This window comes from Mandrillus leucophaeus, unplaced genomic scaffold (assembly GCF_000951045.1).
Source record: "Mandrillus leucophaeus isolate KB7577 unplaced genomic scaffold, Mleu.le_1.0 Scaffold333, whole genome shotgun sequence".
Lineage (NCBI taxonomy): Eukaryota > Metazoa > Chordata > Mammalia > Primates > Cercopithecidae > Mandrillus > Mandrillus leucophaeus.
The window spans coordinates 3,410,135-3,430,839 of NW_012103510.1; the positions used below are offsets into that span (position 1 = coordinate 3,410,135).

At 38.3% G+C, this 20,705-nt stretch overlaps 1 protein-coding gene across 1 annotated transcript in view; it reads left to right on the top strand.

The window, feature by feature from the left end:
• Positions 1-384: 384 nt before the first annotated feature.
• The window catches only part of BRD7 (bromodomain containing 7), a 54,457-nt gene continuing 34,136 nt past the window's right edge, over positions 385-20,705 (top strand). Inside the window, exons 1-4 of the mRNA XM_011988648.1 lie at positions 385-593; positions 13,960-14,089; positions 14,409-14,466; positions 18,703-18,847. Of these exons, the coding sequence (XP_011844038.1) occupies positions 14,450-14,466; positions 18,703-18,847 (162 nt within the window). The 5' untranslated portion in view covers positions 385-593; positions 13,960-14,089; positions 14,409-14,449. The remainder of the gene's footprint in view (positions 594-13,959; positions 14,090-14,408; positions 14,467-18,702; positions 18,848-20,705) is intronic.

A 20,705-nucleotide genomic window follows, 5' to 3' on the forward strand; every position in this document is an offset into this window, starting at 1 on the left:
TCTTATTTTTTATATTGACTACATAGTATTTAGTCTGTCTCTTATACACATCTCGCCCTTCCCTCCCACGGCAGGCCCAGGCCCGCGAAGGGGGCGCGTCCTGCCCGAGGCCTCGCTGCCCCCCTTGCGGCGGCGGCATTCGAACCCGGGTCCCCCTGGTCCGGTGGGTCTCTGGTGGGGAGACGTGAGGCGGCCTGAGAGGCGTGGGAGCGTTCGGGGCGGGCAGCGCCGCACCCCCGGGCCGGGCTCTGTCATTCAACAGGTGCTTCGCGGGGCGCCCAAAGCCACTTCGGCGTTGCTGCGCCTTCGCGCTCTGCATCCTTAGCACTCCCTGGAGAGCCCCGACTTTAATCGACGCGCTTTCGTTTCTTTTCTTTTTTTAAGAGTATGTGGAGAAGCCCTTGAAGCTGGTTCTCAAAGTAGGAGGGAACGAAGTCACCGAACTCTCCACGGGCAGTTCGGGGCACGACTCCAGCCTCTTCGAAGACAAAAACGATCATGACAAACACAAGGACAGAAAGCGGAAAAAGAGAAAGAAAGGAGAGAAGCAGGTTCCAGGGGAAGAAAAGGGGAGAAAACGGAGAAGAGTTAAGGTACAAGTGATTGCATTGCTTTGGCTTTGCGGACGGCACCGCCTCCTCCAGCTACCAACCTCACTTTATTTTCTTTGTATCTGGGGAAACTGAAACGCCTCTAAGATCTGGCTCATTTGAAGAGGAGCAGGACAGAATAGAGACATGAATTATCTATGAGTTTCGGCAAATCGTTTTTGAATTATACTCTTAGGCAATTGTACTCGCACATCAGGTGAGGAAGCAGCTAAGGCCAAATTTTCAGGAGCTGCTTCAAAGAATGCTTTTTCCGTCTAGGCAGGGTAAAAAGTCATGCTCAAGAAAGCCTCAGTGTTCGAGGTTTGTCAAACATAGTCATTTCAGAAGTGAATGGGATCTACTGGGATTTAAATTTTGTTCTGAAATAAATATTATAATGCCAAATCTGTAATGAGCAACTTTAAATCTTTTAAAACAATGTTGTAGTCTATTGAGAAAGTTTGGTCAGAGATCTGTAATGGAGATTGATATTCTTAACCATTTGCATTTAACAGAAAAGAATGAGTAGCTACCATCTTGGTTTGAAAGCTGGGCAGAATAATTAATGGCTGGGTGCAGCAGCCCACGCTTGTAATCCGAACACTTTGGAATGCCAAGGTGGGAGGATTGCTTGAGGCTGAAAGTTCGAGACCAGCCTGGGCAACATAGCAAGGCCCTGTCTCTACGAAATAAACTACGAAAATTTCTAGAGCCTGGTGGTGTGCACCTGTGTCCCAGCTATTCAGGAGGCTGAGGTGGGAAGATCGCTTGAGCCCAGGAGTTTAAGGTCACAGTGAGGTGTGATCACACCACTGCACTCCAGCCTGGGCAATAATAGGAGACTCTGTCTCTAATAATAATAACATTGTTATTACTGTTATTAACTTTCCAAATTTAACCTGCCACTGAATGACTCAGTAAATCAATTATTGTGAAGGTAAATTTTCATAGGTTAGTTATATAACTTTTCTTATGTTTGTAAATACAACAGGAGCTTTCTCTTACATGTGATTGAACACATTGCTAAGTCACCAAGTCTTAGAGATCTTATTTTGGAGATTTCTTAAGTCTGTTCCTTCCCTTTTGTCCCAGTTTTTATTAGCTTTGGCTAGGTAGGAGTAATGTTTTGTTTTCTTCCTTAAATTCTAAAACCCATATATGCATTTGATTTTTTTAAAGTAGTTCATGTGGTACAAAAGTACACAAAATGAAAAAAGTTTTCCTCACCGCAATCCTTCACATAGACTCCCTCTTCAGAGGTAACCAGTTGTTTTTTTTGTTTTGTTTTGTTTTGTTTTTTGATTAATAGTAGTAAAGTAATGCGTGAAGATGGTTTTTAAAAGTCAAGAGTACTACACAGCTTTTTGACACAAAGCAGGCTGCTGCTCCACTCTAGAGTTGTACTTCCTACACTTTTTAGTATTTTTCCTTGCCTACTTATCTCCATTTCGAAATACAGGTTTATATTGCTATTTGCTGATTTAGCAGTTTATATCTTCTACTGACATCATGTTATGGAAGGTGAGAATTCAATTTCCCTTGCTCAAGATATAGGTACATCACAATTATTGGTTAAATTAATATTAAAGCGATTGTAGACAAGTACAGTATGCAAATACAAATCTGAACCTAACTAGTTAGATCATTGCTTTCATTTGTTTGGTTATTGCTTAATAATTCTTCCTAAACTCTAAGATTTATGAAACTCATTTGAGTTCTTTTCTCTGGAGACATTTATCTTACTGGAGGCTGGATTAGTTACTGTCAAGGCCTCTTGGGACTCTCCTTCACCTGCTTCCTGGATCTCATGCCTTCCTCTTTCTTGATTCATTCTCTTGTTCTGGTGGACTCTTAACTCTTGGAACTTCCTAAGAAAGCATACACAGCGGGTAGATTTTATAAGTTCTAACATGTTTGAAAATCTGTATTCTACCCTCATACAGGTTGATGGTTTGACTTGTTTAGATTGAAAATTATTTTCTTTCAGACTTTTGAAGGCATTCATTACTTTGTTGTTTTCTGGCTCCCAAAATTGGTGTTGGGAAGTCTGTTGCCATTCTGATTCTTAGTCCTTTGCATATGACCAGTATTTGCTAACTTGAAATTTTTAGGATCGTCCCCCTTATCTTCAGTGTTCTGACATTTCGCAATTAATACTTGTGCCTTCAGTTCAGAGCTGTTTGCTTGAAGCGTTCCTGTGTTCATTTCTTTCCCTCCATTTTTTCTTTTCTTGGTTTCTGGAACTCCTGCCCTTTAGATATTAGACTCCTGAACTGATCCTCTAATTTTCTTATGTTTTTCTCGTATTTTTTCTGGGTGTGTGTGGGGCGGGGGAGGGTTCTTCTTTCAAGGAACATCCCTAAAATTTCTGACTTTTCTGGATTTATTTCAGATCTTATACCTTGAATTTCCAAGAATTTTTTCTTGTTTTCTAATTGTCCTTTTTGAATTAGCACCCTGTTCTTGATTTTAGATGCCGTATATTCTTTTCTTTCTCTGAGGATATTAATTGAAGTTTTTTCCTGTTTTTTCCTCCTAAGTTTTGTTTTGCTCCCTGCCCTGTCTCTCTCTCCCCCAAATTCTTCCATTTATTCGTCTGTCTCTGTTTTCTGTTGAAAGCATCCTTTAGTTGTCTGTTGAGCTTTTGCAGTCTGTACAAAGCTGATTAAATGCTTTTTACCTAGACAGAGGTTGTCAGTTAATGGACTTTATTGTAGAGTGACTAACAGGGACTCGGTCATTTTGGTGAAGAATGCCCCAATGTCTGTACCTTACAGATGTTTTCTCTGGGGTTTTAGTTTCTCCAGAGAAAAATCCTCTCCTAGGAGATGGATTTTGCCAGTTTTATCCATATTTCTGGAGCCAACTATGGGACAGGGGCTGAAGGTCTTACCACCCAGTTTTCTGAGTCTGGCGTTTCTCCTCACTTTTGGCTCATCTGGAGATTTGGAGACTCTCAGGTTCCCGGTGTCTCCCAGTTCTGAGCTTTTCCAGAGTTCTGGGATTTGGGCTTTTTTCAAAGGTATCCACCTCTCGCATACCGGAGTATCTTGCTTTCTCTGTTCTGCAAATCACCCCATTTGCCTTCCGTCTCCCAAGTGTGTTGACGTGGCTTATCCACCTTTGTCTCTTATGTGCCCTTTGTTCCGGCCATCGTCTTGTTTAACAAAAGTTTAGGTAACCACTTTGAACCAGTCTGGTTTTTGTTCTGGCAGCTACCATCATAATCCCATGAATACATTAATGTTCTTCATTTCTTGTTTTATTCATTATCTTATTTTTTATATTGACTACATAGTATTTAGTTACATGGATATACCATACTTATGACTATTACTTTTAAATCTTACATGTAATGCTGCAGTGAGCCTTATTGTACACACACCTTTGTACACTCGTGTAAGAGTATCTTCAGGATAGGTTCTTAGAAGTCCCCCCCGCCGCCCCGTGTTCCAGCTGCTCTATCCTATCTTGACTGTGGCTCTAATGATGATCAGTCTCATTGTATTTTGATGTCATTGCAACCTAAAATGGGTTCATATCCACAGTCTCTTCTGGACACAACACCTCTCAGAGTAGGACAGGTAGGGAGATGGTTTCTGTTTCACATTCAGGGGTAGAGACTTCAGATCATCTGGGGTGCCACTGGTTCTATAGGGACTGTTTGGGTCATTTTTTTTTTCCAGACTAGACCAGGGAAGCAGGGAGAGATTCTTTTTGCTAGTGTTATGTAGGGAGGGAGACCTTAGAGATGCCTCTGTGAGCTCTGTTCTGAATGTCCAGGAAGTTGTAGGGACAGTAGTTGCTGTGATCTCTTCTTGGGAGAAAGAAGAGCTAGAGTATGATTGTGAGGGACTGGCGACTCTTCTCTCAGTTCCATGCAGCTGGATGGAGGACAAAGGATGTCCTCTTCCTTTCAAAACATTTTTCTAAAAGGCATACATAACTTCTGCTTATGTTTTACTAACCAGAACCTAATCACGTAGTCACCTTAGCTGCTAGGGAGACTGGAAGATGTTGTCTTTTTTCTTTTTTTCTTTTTTGAGATAGGAACCTGCGCTGTCGCCCAGGGCAGAATGCAGTGGTGGAATCATGGCTCACTGCAGCTTCAAACTGCTGGACTTAAGTGATCCTCTCACCTCAGCTTCCTGAGTAGCTGGGACTACAGGCGTCTATCACCACACCCAGCTAATTTTTTCAAAAACATTTTTTTTTTTTAAAGTTGGGGTCTTGCTGTGTTGGCCATGCTAGTCCCAAACTCCTGGGGTCAGGTGATCCTTTCACCTCAGCCTCCCAAAAGTGCTAAGATTACAAGTGTGAGCTACCATGTCTGGCATTTTAGTTGTGGGGAGTGAATGGGGCAAGTATTGTACCTTGCTAAAAATTAGGAATCAGTTACTTAGGAAAATAAGATAAAGGGGGAAGTGCGCGCGCACGCGCACACACACACGTACACACAACACAAAGCCTTATAATTTTTCAAAGGTGCCTTAGTTAACTGAATTTCTTGTTTTGAATAGGAAGGCCCTAACTATATTAGTTTAAAATGCCCCAACAGGTAGAATCAGCAGTATTTCTCCCTGTACAGCAGTGGTATTTAATGCCAACCAAAGCATTAGGGGTACAGCGCGCTTTAATTTCCACCAGACACCACACCTATGAAAGTGATGAATTTTCTTATTCCTTAAACGTTCTGATGCTGAGCAGTTGGCAAAGAATTTGCCTGCTGGCATGATTCTTAAAACATTAATTTTCCTTTCCTAAATGTTCAGTCTTATATTTTCCCATGTTATGTAAAAAATAAAATAACGGCTCATAAAAAATGCTCATGCCATCTAATCTAGTCATACATACACAAGACAATAGTTAAGTAAAACTAAGATGCAATAGGTAAAATTCTGTGTGGCTGTTAACTTGATAAAATGATTTATAAAAATTACAGATGTATTTCTAAAATTACATTAGAGGAAGTAACCATATACACACCCATTATGATTGTAACACAAAAAAATTACACATACATTTTACAGATAACAACTACTTATCAGGCATGTAGTACATGCTAGGTTCTGTGCTGAACGCTTTATGTACATCATCCTACTGTACTCCCTCCTGTAATCCTGTGAGACTGGTGTTATCGCTCTATTTTGTCGGATTGTGGTACAATATACATAGCATAAAATTTACCATTTTAATTATTTTTAAGTGTGCAGTTCAGTAGTGTTAAGTGTATTTACATTTTTGTGCAACTGTTTTCCAGAACTTTTTCATACCCATTAACAACTCCCCATTTTCCTTTCTCCCTGTCCTCAGACTTTGGCAACCACCATTCCACTTTCTGTCTCTATGAGTTTGACTGCTCATATAAGTGGAATGATACAGTATTTGTCTTTTTGTAGCTGGCCTGTATCATTTAGCACAATGTCCTCAAGGTTTATCTGTTGTAGCAAGTGTTGGAATGTCCTTCCCTTCTAAGACTAAATGCTACTCCATTGTATGGATATACCACATTTTATTTATTCATCAGTCAGTGAACATGTGGTTTGCTTCCACCTTTTGGCTGTTATGAATAATGCTGCTAGGAACATGAATTGTACAAAGTTCTCTTTAAGACCCCTACTTTCAGTTCTTTTGGATACACACCCACAAATAGAATTACTCGATCATATTATCTTCTCTTTTATAAATGAGAAAATTGAGGCTCAGGGAGGTTAAGTAACTTTACCAAGGTCACACAGGTAGTGCCAGAACAGTAACTCAAATTCTGCCCTTAAGAAGTCTTTAATCTAAAAGAGTTGTTAAAGTGGGCACCAACCTCTGCCCACAGCCCATGGGGAAATAAAGTCAGTGCCCTAACAGAGGCAGGGTTCTTTTCTGCGGCTTCTGAGAGTACATGGATCTGGGGGAAATCACAGAAGACTTTGCTCAGGAAGCAGCATTTGAGTTGGGCTTTAGAAATCAAAATACAGTGATGTAACACTGTATGTTCAGTTAATGTGGGGTCAACTATATGCCCTGAGAGAAATGGCTCTTTTTATGGTAGTTCAGTAGAAGTATTCTAAGATTGTAAGTCATGAGTATTGTACTTTATGGACTACTTCAGGTATTTTCCAAGGTGATCTGACAACTCAGTTTTTATTTATGTGCTGACTTTAGATGATGATCCCTGAATAGAATGATAGGCCACTGGGTAGAGACATGGAGGTCAGGAAAACCACACACCAAACAGGATTATGGAACTGTTGTTAGAGGATTAGCTCGAAAATGGGCAAGAAGATGTGTATAGGGGACATAAAGTAGATCTCTTTTTAAACACAGAATGCGTGGCGGAGGGGGGAGTAGGGTAAGATCTGAAAGGCAGCTGAGATGGCCGAGTAAGGAGTTTGAGTTTCAGTATGTAGTCAGTCAAAAAATTTGAGTGGAAGAATGATAAAAGCTGAGCCTTAGTAACATAAATCTGGTAACAGTATCTAACAAATATTGAATGGAGAGATTAGAAACTGTAAAGAGACTTGCCTAGAAAGCTTTTTATTGAAATAGCTCAGATGAGTGGTCTCAATTCCTTTATTGAAACTCTCTTGCTGTTCTGAAGAACACAGTCCTAACCCGAATGATGTCTTAACAGCTTTGTAAGTCAACAGGTTTAGTTGCTGAAAGAGGTTGGCCAGTCACATTGCTTAGGGATGTTACCAGAATAAAATGAGAAAGATAGTAGTCATTAAGGAAATTTTTTTACTCAAAAGCATTAACACATATAGGATGCATTAACAGATATAGGATGTTATAAAGCTAAAATTAAGTAAAACTTTAATGAAAATTACAGTAAATTCAAGTAAATACCTATTTTATTAAAGCACTATACTAAGTCCAACAGTGGAGACAGACTCATAACTAACGTTCGAGTGTTTACTGTCTGCCAGACACTATTCTAAATTTTTTGTGTATATTTACTAAAGTAGTAAAATATTACTATTTTAATCCTTAGAAATAATTCTGTGAGGTAGGTGCTGTTAGTATCTCGTATTGCTGATTTAACTGAGTCACAGAGTATGAGGTAGCTTTTAACTAGAGAGGAGCAGTGACTAATCATATTAAGCAAAATGAGAATTCTGGCAAAACAGTTCATTGACTTGTGCCATCTGTCACACCTGGGATCTCCGGGCTGCTGTAGCTTATCTGGCTTGGCAGAAAACCCTTCCCCTTTCTCAGCATTGGTCTGTGTGTCTCCCTCCTGAGGTAGTTATCTCAACCCCAAAAGACCTCCAAGGACGGAAGAACTCGGAAAAGGGGCCTTTGAGTAGCATTGCTCCTCTGATAGAAGGCTGTTTATCTGTTTCTTTATTCAACAAATATTTACCTAACACCTGTTATCTGGCCAGATTGTACTAGGCTGCAGTGATTAAGATAGATAAATAAATAATATCCTATAGGAGCTCAAAGTTGGACTCAGAAATCAGACATGAAAGTATAAATAAACCTCACGGCCTGGTAAATCCTAAGGGAGGTTTGACTAACGTGTTTCAGGAATCCAGGGAAAGGTATGCCTCATTCTGCCGTGGGCAGCCAGGGGAAAGCATCATAGAGGTAATGGCTAACCTGTGTAGCAAATGCTGTTTTTAGCCTAGGGCCAAAAGCGATGTGCAGCTGCAAGGTAATGAAACATTTTTCATTGGATTCTAAAATCAGCTGTTAAAAGGGACCTGTACATTGTTTTGCATATTGGAACATCACTTGAATATGTGTATGTGTATATATCCTCCAAAAGTAACCAACCTGAAGGACAGTACTTATTACTAAGGACTTCAGCTGTTAATTTTCATGTTTTTGTGTTCCTATTTCATGCTGTCTCCTATGATTAATTACTTCTGCAAATACTTAGCAAGTATTATGTGTTAGGCATTGCTGAGCTTGCAGGTACGGAGCTGAATAAGACAAGGACCTATGTCCAGAGGAAGCTCCAGTAGAACAGGCAGATGTCATTTGTTGAGTGAATAATGTGGTTTGGTGAGTGTTAAATCCTAATAATCTGAGCAAAGATTTGCTTTAAAAGCATTACTCATAGATTAATAACTTACCATCAAGTTGTGGGCAAATTAGAATCTAGTCAGGAGTGAGTAAATGTGTTTGTAGTTATGGAAATAGCCCCTCTTCCTTTCTCCTGCCTCAAATCTTCATGCACGCAAGATATTTCCTCTGCCTGGAATGCTGTTCCCACACACCCACCTCCGCCCCCAACCTGGCTAGATTCTTTCTCCTTCAGATCTCAGCTCAGATGTTACTTCCTCATGGAAACCTTCCCACACTTTTCCAGTCTAAATTATTTTCACCCAAAAGTTATTCTGTCCTTGAAATCTGTTTTGTTGTTGTTTTTAAGACTAGTCAAGTGAAGCAGTGGGAATGGGGAAGGAACAAAGAAATCTGTAGCTGGTTGTGATCAATTAGTTGTAAACATTTTTTTTTTAAATGAGTTGTTTAATGCGCATCTCTGCTGTTATAAACATGTTTATTTTTTTAAATGAGTTATTTAATGAACATCTCTGCTGTTCCATTCTGAGCTCTGTAAGAGTAGGGTTGTATGTATTTTCCCTTTCACTATATAGCCACGCAGTAAAGCCTCATTTATTGAATGAATGTCCATCATGTGCTAAGTAATGTGCTAAAACTTCACATAAACTTTAATCCTTAAAATAGCCCTGTGAGGTATGTATTGTTTTGTCTATTTTAAAGATTAGAAAATTAGACTCCAAAAAATTACATAGTTTATCCATGATGCCATAGCTAATTGCATAGTTTATCCATGATATCATAGCTTTGCCACCTACTAGTGACGAGGCCAGAATTTAAACCCACTTTATAAACTAACTGTAAACTCTTCTTCCTTAACTACCTGAAGTTAAATGGCACTAATATTTTTGCTTAGTTTTCTCTGTGTAATTAACAGAATTTACTATTAACCAGAACTGTGTTAACTTATGGTTTTACATAACTGTATTCCTTTAATAAGTGACATTGACAACAGGATTCTGCAGCATACTCTGAATTATGAAGAAGAAAATGCGAAGGTTGGAATCAGAATTTTAGGTGAAGAGAGACCTGTAGAGATCAAAGCCTTGTGTTGTACAGATGGGAAACTGAGTCTAAAACAGTGGGGTACCTTGGTAAAAGTCATATGCTGGTGAACTAGAAGCTAGATCTCCAGATTCTCAGTCTGGAAATAGGATGCTACAATATCTCTATTCAGTTTAGGGTAGTTTCCAAGCGTATGTTTTTATATTCTTTTTTCTTTTGGACTCCCTAGCCCCAAAGACTTCTTACTTTACTGAATAATAAAGTAGTTACTTTATATAAAGGATAACTAGGTAAAGATACTAATTGGGGTAGTTCAGAAACATTATACCCTCCGTTGGTACTTTTTCCACTTGGCTAGTTCGTAATTGACTATCTCTTTAACTCTGTAAGATAAATAATAACAGTTAAATCTCCATCTTGCGTGTGATAAAGAGGTCTGATGAGAGTAAATGAATTGCCTAAGGTCACAGTGGTTTTTTACTTTATTCTTTTAGTTCTTTTTTTTGAGACAAGATCTGGCTCTGTTGTCCAGGCTAGGGTGCAGTGGTGTAATCTTGACTTACTGCAACCTCCACCTCCTGGGGCTCAAGCCATCCTCCCATCTCAACCTCCCAAGTAGCTGGGACTACAGGTGCACAGTTTTGTATCTTTTGTAGAGATGGGATTTTGCTTTGTTGCCTAGGCTGGCCTCGAACTCCTGAACTCAAGTGATCCACCCGCCTTGGCCTCCCAAAGTTCTAGGATGACGGGTGAGCCACCACATCCAGCCAACGGAGTGTTTTAAGGATGAAGCTGGACTCCTAGAGCATAGGTTAGCAAGCTGGCCAACAGTTTTAGTAAATAAATTTTTATTGAAACACAACCAAATTAATTCATTTACATATTATCTGTGGTGGTTTTCATGCTACAACATACTGTAATACAAAAGCAGAGTTTAGTAGTTGTGACAGACCTTATGGGCCACAAAGCCTAAATATTTACAGTTTGGCTATTTTTGGTTTTTGTTTTGTTTTTGAGACAGAGTCTTGTTCTGTCGCCCAGGCTGGAGTGCAGTGGTGCGTTCTCGGCTCACTGCAACCCTCGTGGGTTCAAGCGATTCTCCTGCCTCAGCCTCCCAAGTAGCTGGGATTACAGGCGCACACCACCACCCACAGCTGATTTTTGTATTTTTAGTAGAGACGGAATTTCTCCATGTTGGCCAGTCTGGTCTCAAACTCCTGGCCTCAAGTGGTACACCTGCCTCAGCCTCCCAAAGCGCTGGGATTACAGGCATGAGCCACTGCACTTGGCCCAGTTTGATCGTTTACCAAAAAGTTTGCTGGCCCCAGTTCTAGACTCTTGGCAGTGACACTGTACGAGTTTTTTCTACCTGGGAGAGTACATACTGCCTCTCAAGCTGTCCTTTCTTCACGGGTCATATTTAATAGGAAAGAATCTGTGTCTCTGTGGCTGTTATTCTGTAGAACGGGTGTTCTAAACTTGCCAGTCTACCAAAGATCCATACCAGTGTCTCTGGACGAAGGATTTAAAATTTTCGAAGTTAAGAATTACTGCAACAGAATATGTTGTGAGGTGGTGAAAATACATTAATCAACTAACAGTGGTAACTAGGATCAAGCATGAGTTCATTTTATAACACTGCTCTCTGGAGCTTTTAAAACAACCATATATTCTGTATTAGATGCTTTGGATTCTGAAAATAGAGTGCAAAGATCTAGATCAGTGATTCTCAAAGTGTGGTCCCGATACCAGCAACACCCACATGGCCTGGAAACTTGTTAGAAAGTACAAATTCTCAGTCTCTACCCCATACCTGCAGATCAGTAATTCTAGGGACAAGGCCCAGCCATCTGTGTTTTTAATGAGACCTTCAGGTGATTCTAATGCACACTAAAGCTTGTGAACCACAAGGGGACCTCAGAATTTTTGTTTCTTGCCAAATCTTAAATAATCCTGATGCTGCCAGTCTGGGGACCATGCTTTGAGAACCGCTGCTCTGAATACTAGAAATAAAAAATAGGGTATAGGCCAAGAAAATAGCTTTTTGAGTCCATAAGATCCTGTTGAGAATCTTGATTTTGATGAGCGTAAAATGGGCATTGTTGGACAATTTTACTTCAAAATTTAAATTTTAAAAATGCATACATGTATGTATCTATATGTATTTTTTTCCTCTAAGGAAAGAAGAGGGCAGACAGAGATGAAGTGTCCCTTATACCCTTTCAAAGTCCCATTTCTCTCTTTCCTTCTATTAGAGAGAACCACTCTACTGAATTTGGTGTATATCACATGCATGTTTTTATAATTACAAGTTCTGTATAAATCTGTAAGCAGTGTATGTTTACACATTTTTATACTTACCTCGTAACAGATAATTGTTCTGCAACTTTTTCTCCAGACTTTGTTTCTGAACGTTATCCATGTTGATACAATATCATTTTAGCTCATTTATTTTACCTGTTATGTAAATACGACATAATTTATTAATCCATTTTCCTTTTAATAGGCATTGGATTATTCCTATTTTTTACTATTTTAAACAATGCTGCAGTAATCTTGTACCAAGTCTCCATGTAGACCGTACGACAGGAAATTTCTCTGGTATATGCACAGGCAGTAGCAGTTGAGAAGTAGAATAAAGGCTTTGCTAGCTTTGATAGATATTGCTAATTGCTCTGCTAAGGATTGTTCCTATTCACCCAATTGCAAGGTATGAAAATCCCATTTCTCTACATTTTTATCAAAACCTGACATTTCAGACATTTTAAATGTTGCCAAAGAGAGGTGAAATAACTTCTAGTTTTTAAATCTATAATTACCCAAGTTCCAGGGAGCTTGAGCTAGTTCTCATGTTCTCAACATTTCACGTTTCTTATTCTGTGAGTTACCTGTAATGTCGCTTATCTGTTTCCTTTTTGGATTTTTTGCCTTTTTGCATAGATTTATAGATGCTCTTTATGGAATCTTTCTTAATGTTTTATAAGTTGTGTTTCAAGTACTTTATTTCAGTCTATCGTTAGATTTTTAACTTGGTTCATGGATTTTGTTGAGGTACCGAAATTTATCAACTTAATATCAAATGTATCAAGTTTTTCCTTAAAACTGTATTCTTTTTTTTTTTTTTTTTGAGATGGAGTCTTGCACTCTCGCCCAGGCTGGAGTGCAGTGGTGCGATCTCGGCTCACTGCAAGCTCCGCCCCCTGGGTTCATGCCATTCTCCTGCCTCAGCCTCCCGAGTATCTGGGACTACAGGCGCCTGCCACCACACCCGGCTAATTTTTTTTGTATTTTTAGTGGAGACGGGATTTCACCATGTTAGCTAGGATGGTCTCGATCTCCTGACCTCGTGATCCACCCACCTCGGCCTCCCAAAGTGCTGGGATTACGGGCTTGAGCCACTGTGCCCGTCCAAAAATTTATTCTTTTTATATCTTATTTAAGAAAGTCTTTTTCTATTCTTGGGTCTTAAAGATACTTTCATCTGAAGTTCTGAAGCTTTACTTTGTACATTTAAGTCTTTATCTGGAATTCACTTTTGTGTATGGCATGAAGTAGAACTCAAATTCTATTTTCTCTTTTCAGGTAACCAGTTGTCTCAGTACCACCCTTTTGTCATTGACTTATAATCACCTCTGTGATATACTAAGATTATTCTATGTACATGGGTCTGTTTCTGTACTCTGATCTCTTCTGTTGGTTTAGTTGTCTGTCAGACCCACATTGTCTTATTATCACGTTACACAAATAATATCTGGTAAGACATATCATCTTATTCTGACCTTTTTCAAAACTATTGTGTTCTTAATCGTTCACTCTTCAAGGTAAATTAATGTAATTGGCATGTCGAATTCCATGAAAATTTTTGTTTTTAAATTTCAATGGGCATTACATCGAATGTATTGATAACTTGAGAGAGGATTGACTCTTTCAATTCATGAACATAGTATATCTCCTTTATTCAGGCCTTCTGCTGTGACCTTCAATATGTTCAATAATGTTTCAGTTTTTCCCAAAAGGTTTTGGGTATCTTTTATTAGATTTATTTCTATACACACTATGTTGCTCTTTTGGATAGTATTGTTTTTCTAACTGGTTATTTCTGGCATAGAGACGCCTTTTTTTTTTTCCTTTGTGAACATATTATTCTCTCCTTTTCCAGTAGATGTCAGTAAAATACATTGAGTTCATTATTAAGAATATTTTCTTTGCAATGATGTCTTTTTACCCCTTAAAATGATTTGTGTATTTAAAGATATTGGTTCTGAAATATTTCTAAATTATCTCCCTTTGTTCCATTTAGGAGGATAAAAAGAAGCGAGATCGAGACCGGGTGGAGAATGAGGCAGAAAAAGACCTCCAGTGTCATGCCCCTGTGAGATTAGACTTGCCCCCTGAGAAGCCTCTCACAAGCTCTTTAGCCAAACAAGAAGGTTGGAATAACTCTGAATTAACTATCCTGAATGAGGATGCTGCAATTATTATAGCTCAGGAAAATAGTGGGGTTTTAGCTCCTAAGTTGGAGCTTTGTAATTGAATTTTTAAGTTTTTTCTCTCAAACTGCATAAGAGCTTTAAATTAGCTTCAATTTTGGATTGATACTCTCAAAACTTCAATATATTTTTAAGATAAATGGAATTTCTGTATGAGGTATTTAATAATGGCTATTATTAAATAGAAAATGATCTAGTAAATAATACTCTCTAGAATACTCCTTTTTAAAACACCCTTTTCCCTTCTTCTTTGCTTTAGAAGTAGAACAGACGCCCCTTCAAGAAGCTTTGAATCAACTGATGAGACAATTGCAGAGGTAAGTGTTTTTCCAATATTTTTATAACACAGAAATTAAAATGGTAAATGTGTAGCATCCAAACCACATTGTGCCTAACTCCAAACATACTTGATTTTAGTGAATGATAAATATTTTGCCTGGCAGCAGAAGTACTCCAAGAGGCTAACTTTTAGATATTCTTTATTTGGTTTGTTTCCCTAGCAACTTGAAGGGTGTTACATAATACTTTTAATGACAAATTTCTGTCTCTAAAGTAATTTCTGATGTTAAAACTTTAAGCCAGGAATAAACAATACAGCTATTTCCACTTTGCTAATTGATAGAAATACCTTCTGTGTATTTGTACAATGCTTATCATGCCATGAATGTTTAACAGTTATTAAGTATGGGAGAAAAAATAAAACACCATGAATAGGAATTATGGCCTTCTTTTAAAAGCAGAAATTTGTTTTTAAAATTTCAGTGCCTAGATTAAGCCAATGTTGAGTTCTTAAAAGGGAAAAGAATAACTCAGTCTTTATAAAACATTTATTTTGGGACGGGTGCTGTGGCTCACGCCTGTAATCCCAGCACTTTGGGAGGCCGAGGTGGGCGGATCACGGGGTCAGGAGATGGAGACCATCCTGGCTAACACGGTGAAACCCCATTTCTACTCAAAAATACAAAAAAATTTGCCGAGCATGGTGGCGGGCGCCTATAGTCCCAGCTATTCGGGAGACTGAGGCAGGAGAATGGTGTGAACCTGGGAGGTGGAGCTTGCAGTGAGCTGAGATTGCGCCACTGCACTTCAGCCTGAGCGACAGAGCAAGACTCCGTCTCAAAAAAGTAAAATAATAAAATAAATAAATAAAAATAAATATTTATTTTGATACCTCTCTTTACTCAAACATATTTACGTTATTTGCAAAGGGTTTATGGTTGTAGAGCATACATTTTTACAGTGGACTTTCTTTCATTGTATTGAACTTAAGTCAACCCAGAACACATTGTAAATAATTTTTCTCTAATGTAATCTGTATTCAATGCCTGTTTAGGTTTGCAGTTAAGATCAGAAGTTAGCCGAGTATAGTAGCTCACACCTATAATCCCAGCACTTTTTGGGAGGCTGAGGTGGGAGGATCACTTGAGGCCAAGAGTTTAAGACCAGCCTGGACAACATAGTGAGACCCCATCTCTACAAAAAAAATAAAAATCCTAGTGTGGTTGCACACACCTGTAGTCCCAGCTGCTCCAGAGACTGAGGTGGAAGGATCACTTGAGCCCAAGAGGTTGAGGCTGCAGTGAGCTGTGATAGCACCATTGCACTCCAGCCTGGGCAGCAGAATGAGACCTTTTCTAAAAAAAAAAAAAGAACTTACTGGTCTCTCTTCTTTTTTGGTGTTTGAGAAAAATTAATCTCTAGTCTTTATATTTAAATAACTCATTCATTACTTCACTACTTGTCCAAAGGGAGTGAATAGGTATTGTGTATTCCATTGCAGTTTACAAGGTGTGACTGTAAATGTCATGACTGCTTTACAGTTTTTCTTGCAACATAAGACCAGAATGTAAGTTAATGATGTCACCTTAAAATAAATGACTTAATTAAAAGAAGACATTCAAATGGCCAATAGGTATATGAAAAAATGCTCACCATCACTAATAATCAGAGAAATGCAAGTCAAAATCACCGTGAGATACCACCTCACCCCAATTAGAATGCCTGTTATCAAAAGACAAAAAAAAGAAAAGCTGGCAAGAATGTGGTAGAGAAAGGGAAATTGTATATATTGTTGGTGGGAATGTAAATTAGTATCGCTATTATGGACAACAGTATGGAGGTTCCTCAAAAAGTTAAAAATAGAACTGCCATATGATCCAACAATTCATCTACTGGGTATATATCCAAAGGAAATGAAATCAGTATGTCCAGGAAATACCTGTACTCTCGTGTTAATTGCAGTGCTATTCATCGTAGCCAAGATGGAATCAGTCTAAGTGCCCATCAATGGATGAATGCATTTTTTAAAATGTGGTATATATACACAATGGAATATTAATTCCACCATTAAAAAGAATGAAATACTATCATTTGTAACAACATGAATGAACCTAGAGGACATCATGTTAAATGAAATAAGCCAAACACAGAAGAACAAATACTGTGCAATCCTTTTGTAGTTCATAAGTGAAATGATTGGGTTTTCATGTTCCTTTGTGAGATATACCACCCTCAAACTTTGTTACAGCGTCAGCACATTACCAATCTGATGTGAAGACAGAAAATATGGTGAGGGCACAAATATGACATCATCTCATTCATGTGGGATCTTAAAAAGTTGATTTCATAGAAGTAGAGAGTAGAACAGTGTTTACCAGAGGCGAGGGAAAGGTAGAGGTGGTCAGCAGGTACAGAATTACAGTTAGATAAGAGGAATAAGCTCTGGTGTTCTGTTGCACAGTAAGGTGACAGCAGTCCACAACCATTTATTATATACATCAGAATAGCTAAAAGAAAGGATTTTGAATGTTCTGATCCCAAAGAAATAACAAGTGTTTAGGGTGATAAATATGCTAATTACCCTGATTTGATCATTACACAGTGATACTGAAGTATCCTTGTATATATGTATGTCAGTATATGTGTGTCGAAACGTCATACTGTACCCTCTAAATATGTGCAATTATTATATGTCAATTAGAAACAAAATCTTAATGAAAAGAAAACACTTGAGAAAGTATTTCTTAGTCTAAAGACGTTAGCATTGTTAAAAACATTTTGGGAATTAGATCCCAGAGCCACACTGTTTTTGATTAGTTTTAGTGATTAGATGATTCCTTATCCTTACCAGGAGCTAAGCCTGGTTAAAAAAAAAAAAAAAAATCTAGTTGATCAAGTTTGATAATAGCATTTTTGGTCAAAACTAGACGGGGCTCTGTATTAAAATGATTGACCTAGGAGTTAGATAATTTCCTCCAAAGGGTAGCTTCAGAAGGCCACCCAGAAATGAATGCTGCCATTACGGTAAGTCCTGTGGACGGTGCACATTTTGATGTATAGGTCCTGACTGGGTATTTTTGCTTGTTGTCATTTTTCAGTCTCATTGCTTAGGCACCCTGCTCTGAAAAACGAAGGCAGATTCACATAGACCTGAATCAGATTTCAACTCTTATTTAATGCATGGCTTAGGATAAATAATTTCAACCTCACTGAACCTCAGTATCCTCCAGTGGTGGAGGATACCACCACTTTGATGGCTTTTGTGAGGATTAGATATAAAATATGTCAAGTGCCTGCCACTTGGACTAGCAACATGGTAAATATGTTTTTAAAGTTGTTGTTATTTTTTAAACCATATTTTTACTGTTATTCTGTGGAGTAAGAAAACTCTTGGTATGCCAGATTTCCAGAAGGAAAAAAAAAATCAGCATGATTTAATCATATAAAGCACTCGTTCTCAACCTGACAGTACTGGAAATACAAATGCCAAATACTCAAATCCCAATGCCAATACTCACCTGTGAAAATATCACTGCCTTTTTCCCCAAGAGCTTCTGATACAGTGGGTCTAAGCTGAGTCTTCCTTCCGCTTCTTCCCTGCATTGGAATTTTTTTAAAGCTCCTGTGTGATTCTAATGTATAGCCAGTGTTGAGAATCTGTGATGAAGAGCACTAGTTTTCAAATTTGGGTTTCTGATTTTGGGGTTTTTTTGGTCTAGTCCTGTTTTGGCACACATATGGAGGTATAAAGAGGAGCTTTTTAATGTCAGTTTTTTTTTAGCATCCCCCACATATGCATGATAGAAGTTATATCCATTGATGGAGAAAATAGACATACATGGACCAGAAATGCAAGCCTATTAGAAGTTAATATGGAGGATTGTAGATGTATGTTAATAGTTACTATTTCAGCCTTTTCCCCTTTAGTTAATTAAAAATACGCAGTGCTGAACTCCCAAAGGTTAAAACACTGGTCAGTTAGTTGAGGTTTATTTTGCTTCATTTTTTCCTATATAGGTGGAGCTGTTAATGAGGCTTTGTATTTTATAAGAAAGAAATCTCCATCCTGAGGGTACAGCTAGTATGTAAAACTTACTTGTTATTAAATAGTTAATAGACTTTAAAATCATTTCTTCAGTTTTCAGTTAAAAATATGTTAACATATTACAAATTCTTTCTGCATCTGAAGGGTTTCCTCTGACTTATGCTCCTAAACCGTTAGATTTGTTTGTAATAGAATAAAATATAACATTGTCTTTTGCATATCTTCACAGAAAAGATCCAAGTGCTTTCTTTTCGTTTCCCGTGACTGATTTTATTGCTCCTGGCTACTCCATGATCATTAAACACCCAATGGATTTTAGTACCATGAAAGAAAAGATCAAGAACAATGACTATCAGTCCATAGAAGAACTAAAGGTAACTCTTCAGTCCCATATACACAAAATCTTGGTAGAAATCTGCATATCTGATATTCAGAATCTTTCTCATTGACCTTTTATTTTGCAAAGAATTGAGTTTATTTTAAGATCCAGTATCTCTGTGTTTTTTTTGCTTCAGAAAACTTTTTATGAGCTTGGTGATGGAAAACCAGATGAAATAGGTCATCTGATATCTTTCATTCATAATTATTTTTGTCTTTAGTGAAATTTTGAGTTTGATATGTGTTCCACAGTATATTTTTTCCAACCTTAGAGTGAAATTTTTAGCTTTAGATCAATACAAGTAAAATTAATATTTTAAAGAAAGTTGAGGGTTTTTTCTATTTCTAGACATATAAGGTATGCATATTGTATTAGTCCATTCTTACACTGCTATAAAGAACTGCCTGAGAGTGGGTAATTTATGACAAAAAGAGCTTTAATTGGCTCACAGTTCCACAGGCTGTACAGCAGACGTGGCTGGAGAGGCCCATGGAAACTTACAGTTGTAGTGGAACATGAAGGGGAAGCAAGCACATCTTCACATGGCAGCAGGAGAGAGTGAAGGGAAAAGTGCTACAAACTTTCTTTTTTTTTTTTTTAGATGGTTTACATTTTTTTAATTAAGTTGTGTTTTTTTGTTTGTTTTAATTTAAGTTCTAGGGTACATGTGCACAACATGCAGGTTTGTTACATATATATACGTGTGCCATGTTGATGTGCTGCACCCATTAACTCGTCATTTACATTAGGTATATCTCCTAATGCCATCCCTCCCCCCTCCCCTGACCCCACAACAAGCCCCAGTGTGTGATGTTCCCCACCCTGTGTCCAGGTGTTTTCATTGTTCACTTCCCACCTCTGAGGGAGAACATGCGGTGTCTGGTTTTCTGTTCCTGTGTTAGTTTACTAAGAATGATGGTTTCCAGAGTCATCCATGTCCCTACAAAGGACGTGAACTCATCGTTTTTTATGGCTGCATAGTATTCCATGGTATGTGTGTGCCACATTTTCTTAATCCAGTCTGTCATTGATGGACATTTGGGTTGGTTCCAAGTCTTTGCTATTGTGAATAGTGCCGCAGTAAACATACGTGTGCACGTGTCTTTATAGCAGAATGATTTATAATCCTTGGGGTATATACCCAGTAATGGGATGGCTGTATCAAATAGTATTTCTAGTTCCAGATCCTTAAGGAATCGCCACACTGTCTTCCACAATGGTTGAACTAGTTTACAGTCCCACTAACAGTGAAAAAGTGTTCCTGTTTCTCCACATCCTCTCCAGCACCTGTTGTTTCCTGACTTTTTAATGATCGCCATTCTGACTGGTGTGAGATAGTATCTCATTGTGGTTTTCATTTGCATTTCTCTGATGGCCAGTGATAATGAGCATTTTTTCATGTGTCTGTTGGCTGCATAAATGTCTTCTTTTGAGACGTGTCTGTTCATATCCTTCACTCATTTTTTAATGGGGTTGTTTGATTTTTTCTTGTAAGTTTGTTTGAGTTCTTTGTAGTTTCTAGATATTAGCCCTTTGTCAGATGAGTTGATTTTCCCCCATTCTGTAGGTTGCCTGTTCACTGTGATGGTAATTTCTTCTGTTGTGCAGAAACTTTTTAGTTTCATTAGATCCCGTTTGTCAATTTTGGCTTTTGTTGCCATTGCTTTTGTTGTTTTAGTCATGAAGTCCTTGCCCATGCCTGTGTTCTGAATGGTATTGCCTAGGTTTTCTTCTAGGGTTTTTATGGTTTTAGGTCTCACATTTAAGTCTTTAATCCATCTTGAATTAATTTTTGTATAAGGTGTAAGGAAGGAATCCAGTTTCAGCTTTCTACATATGGCTAGCCAATTTTC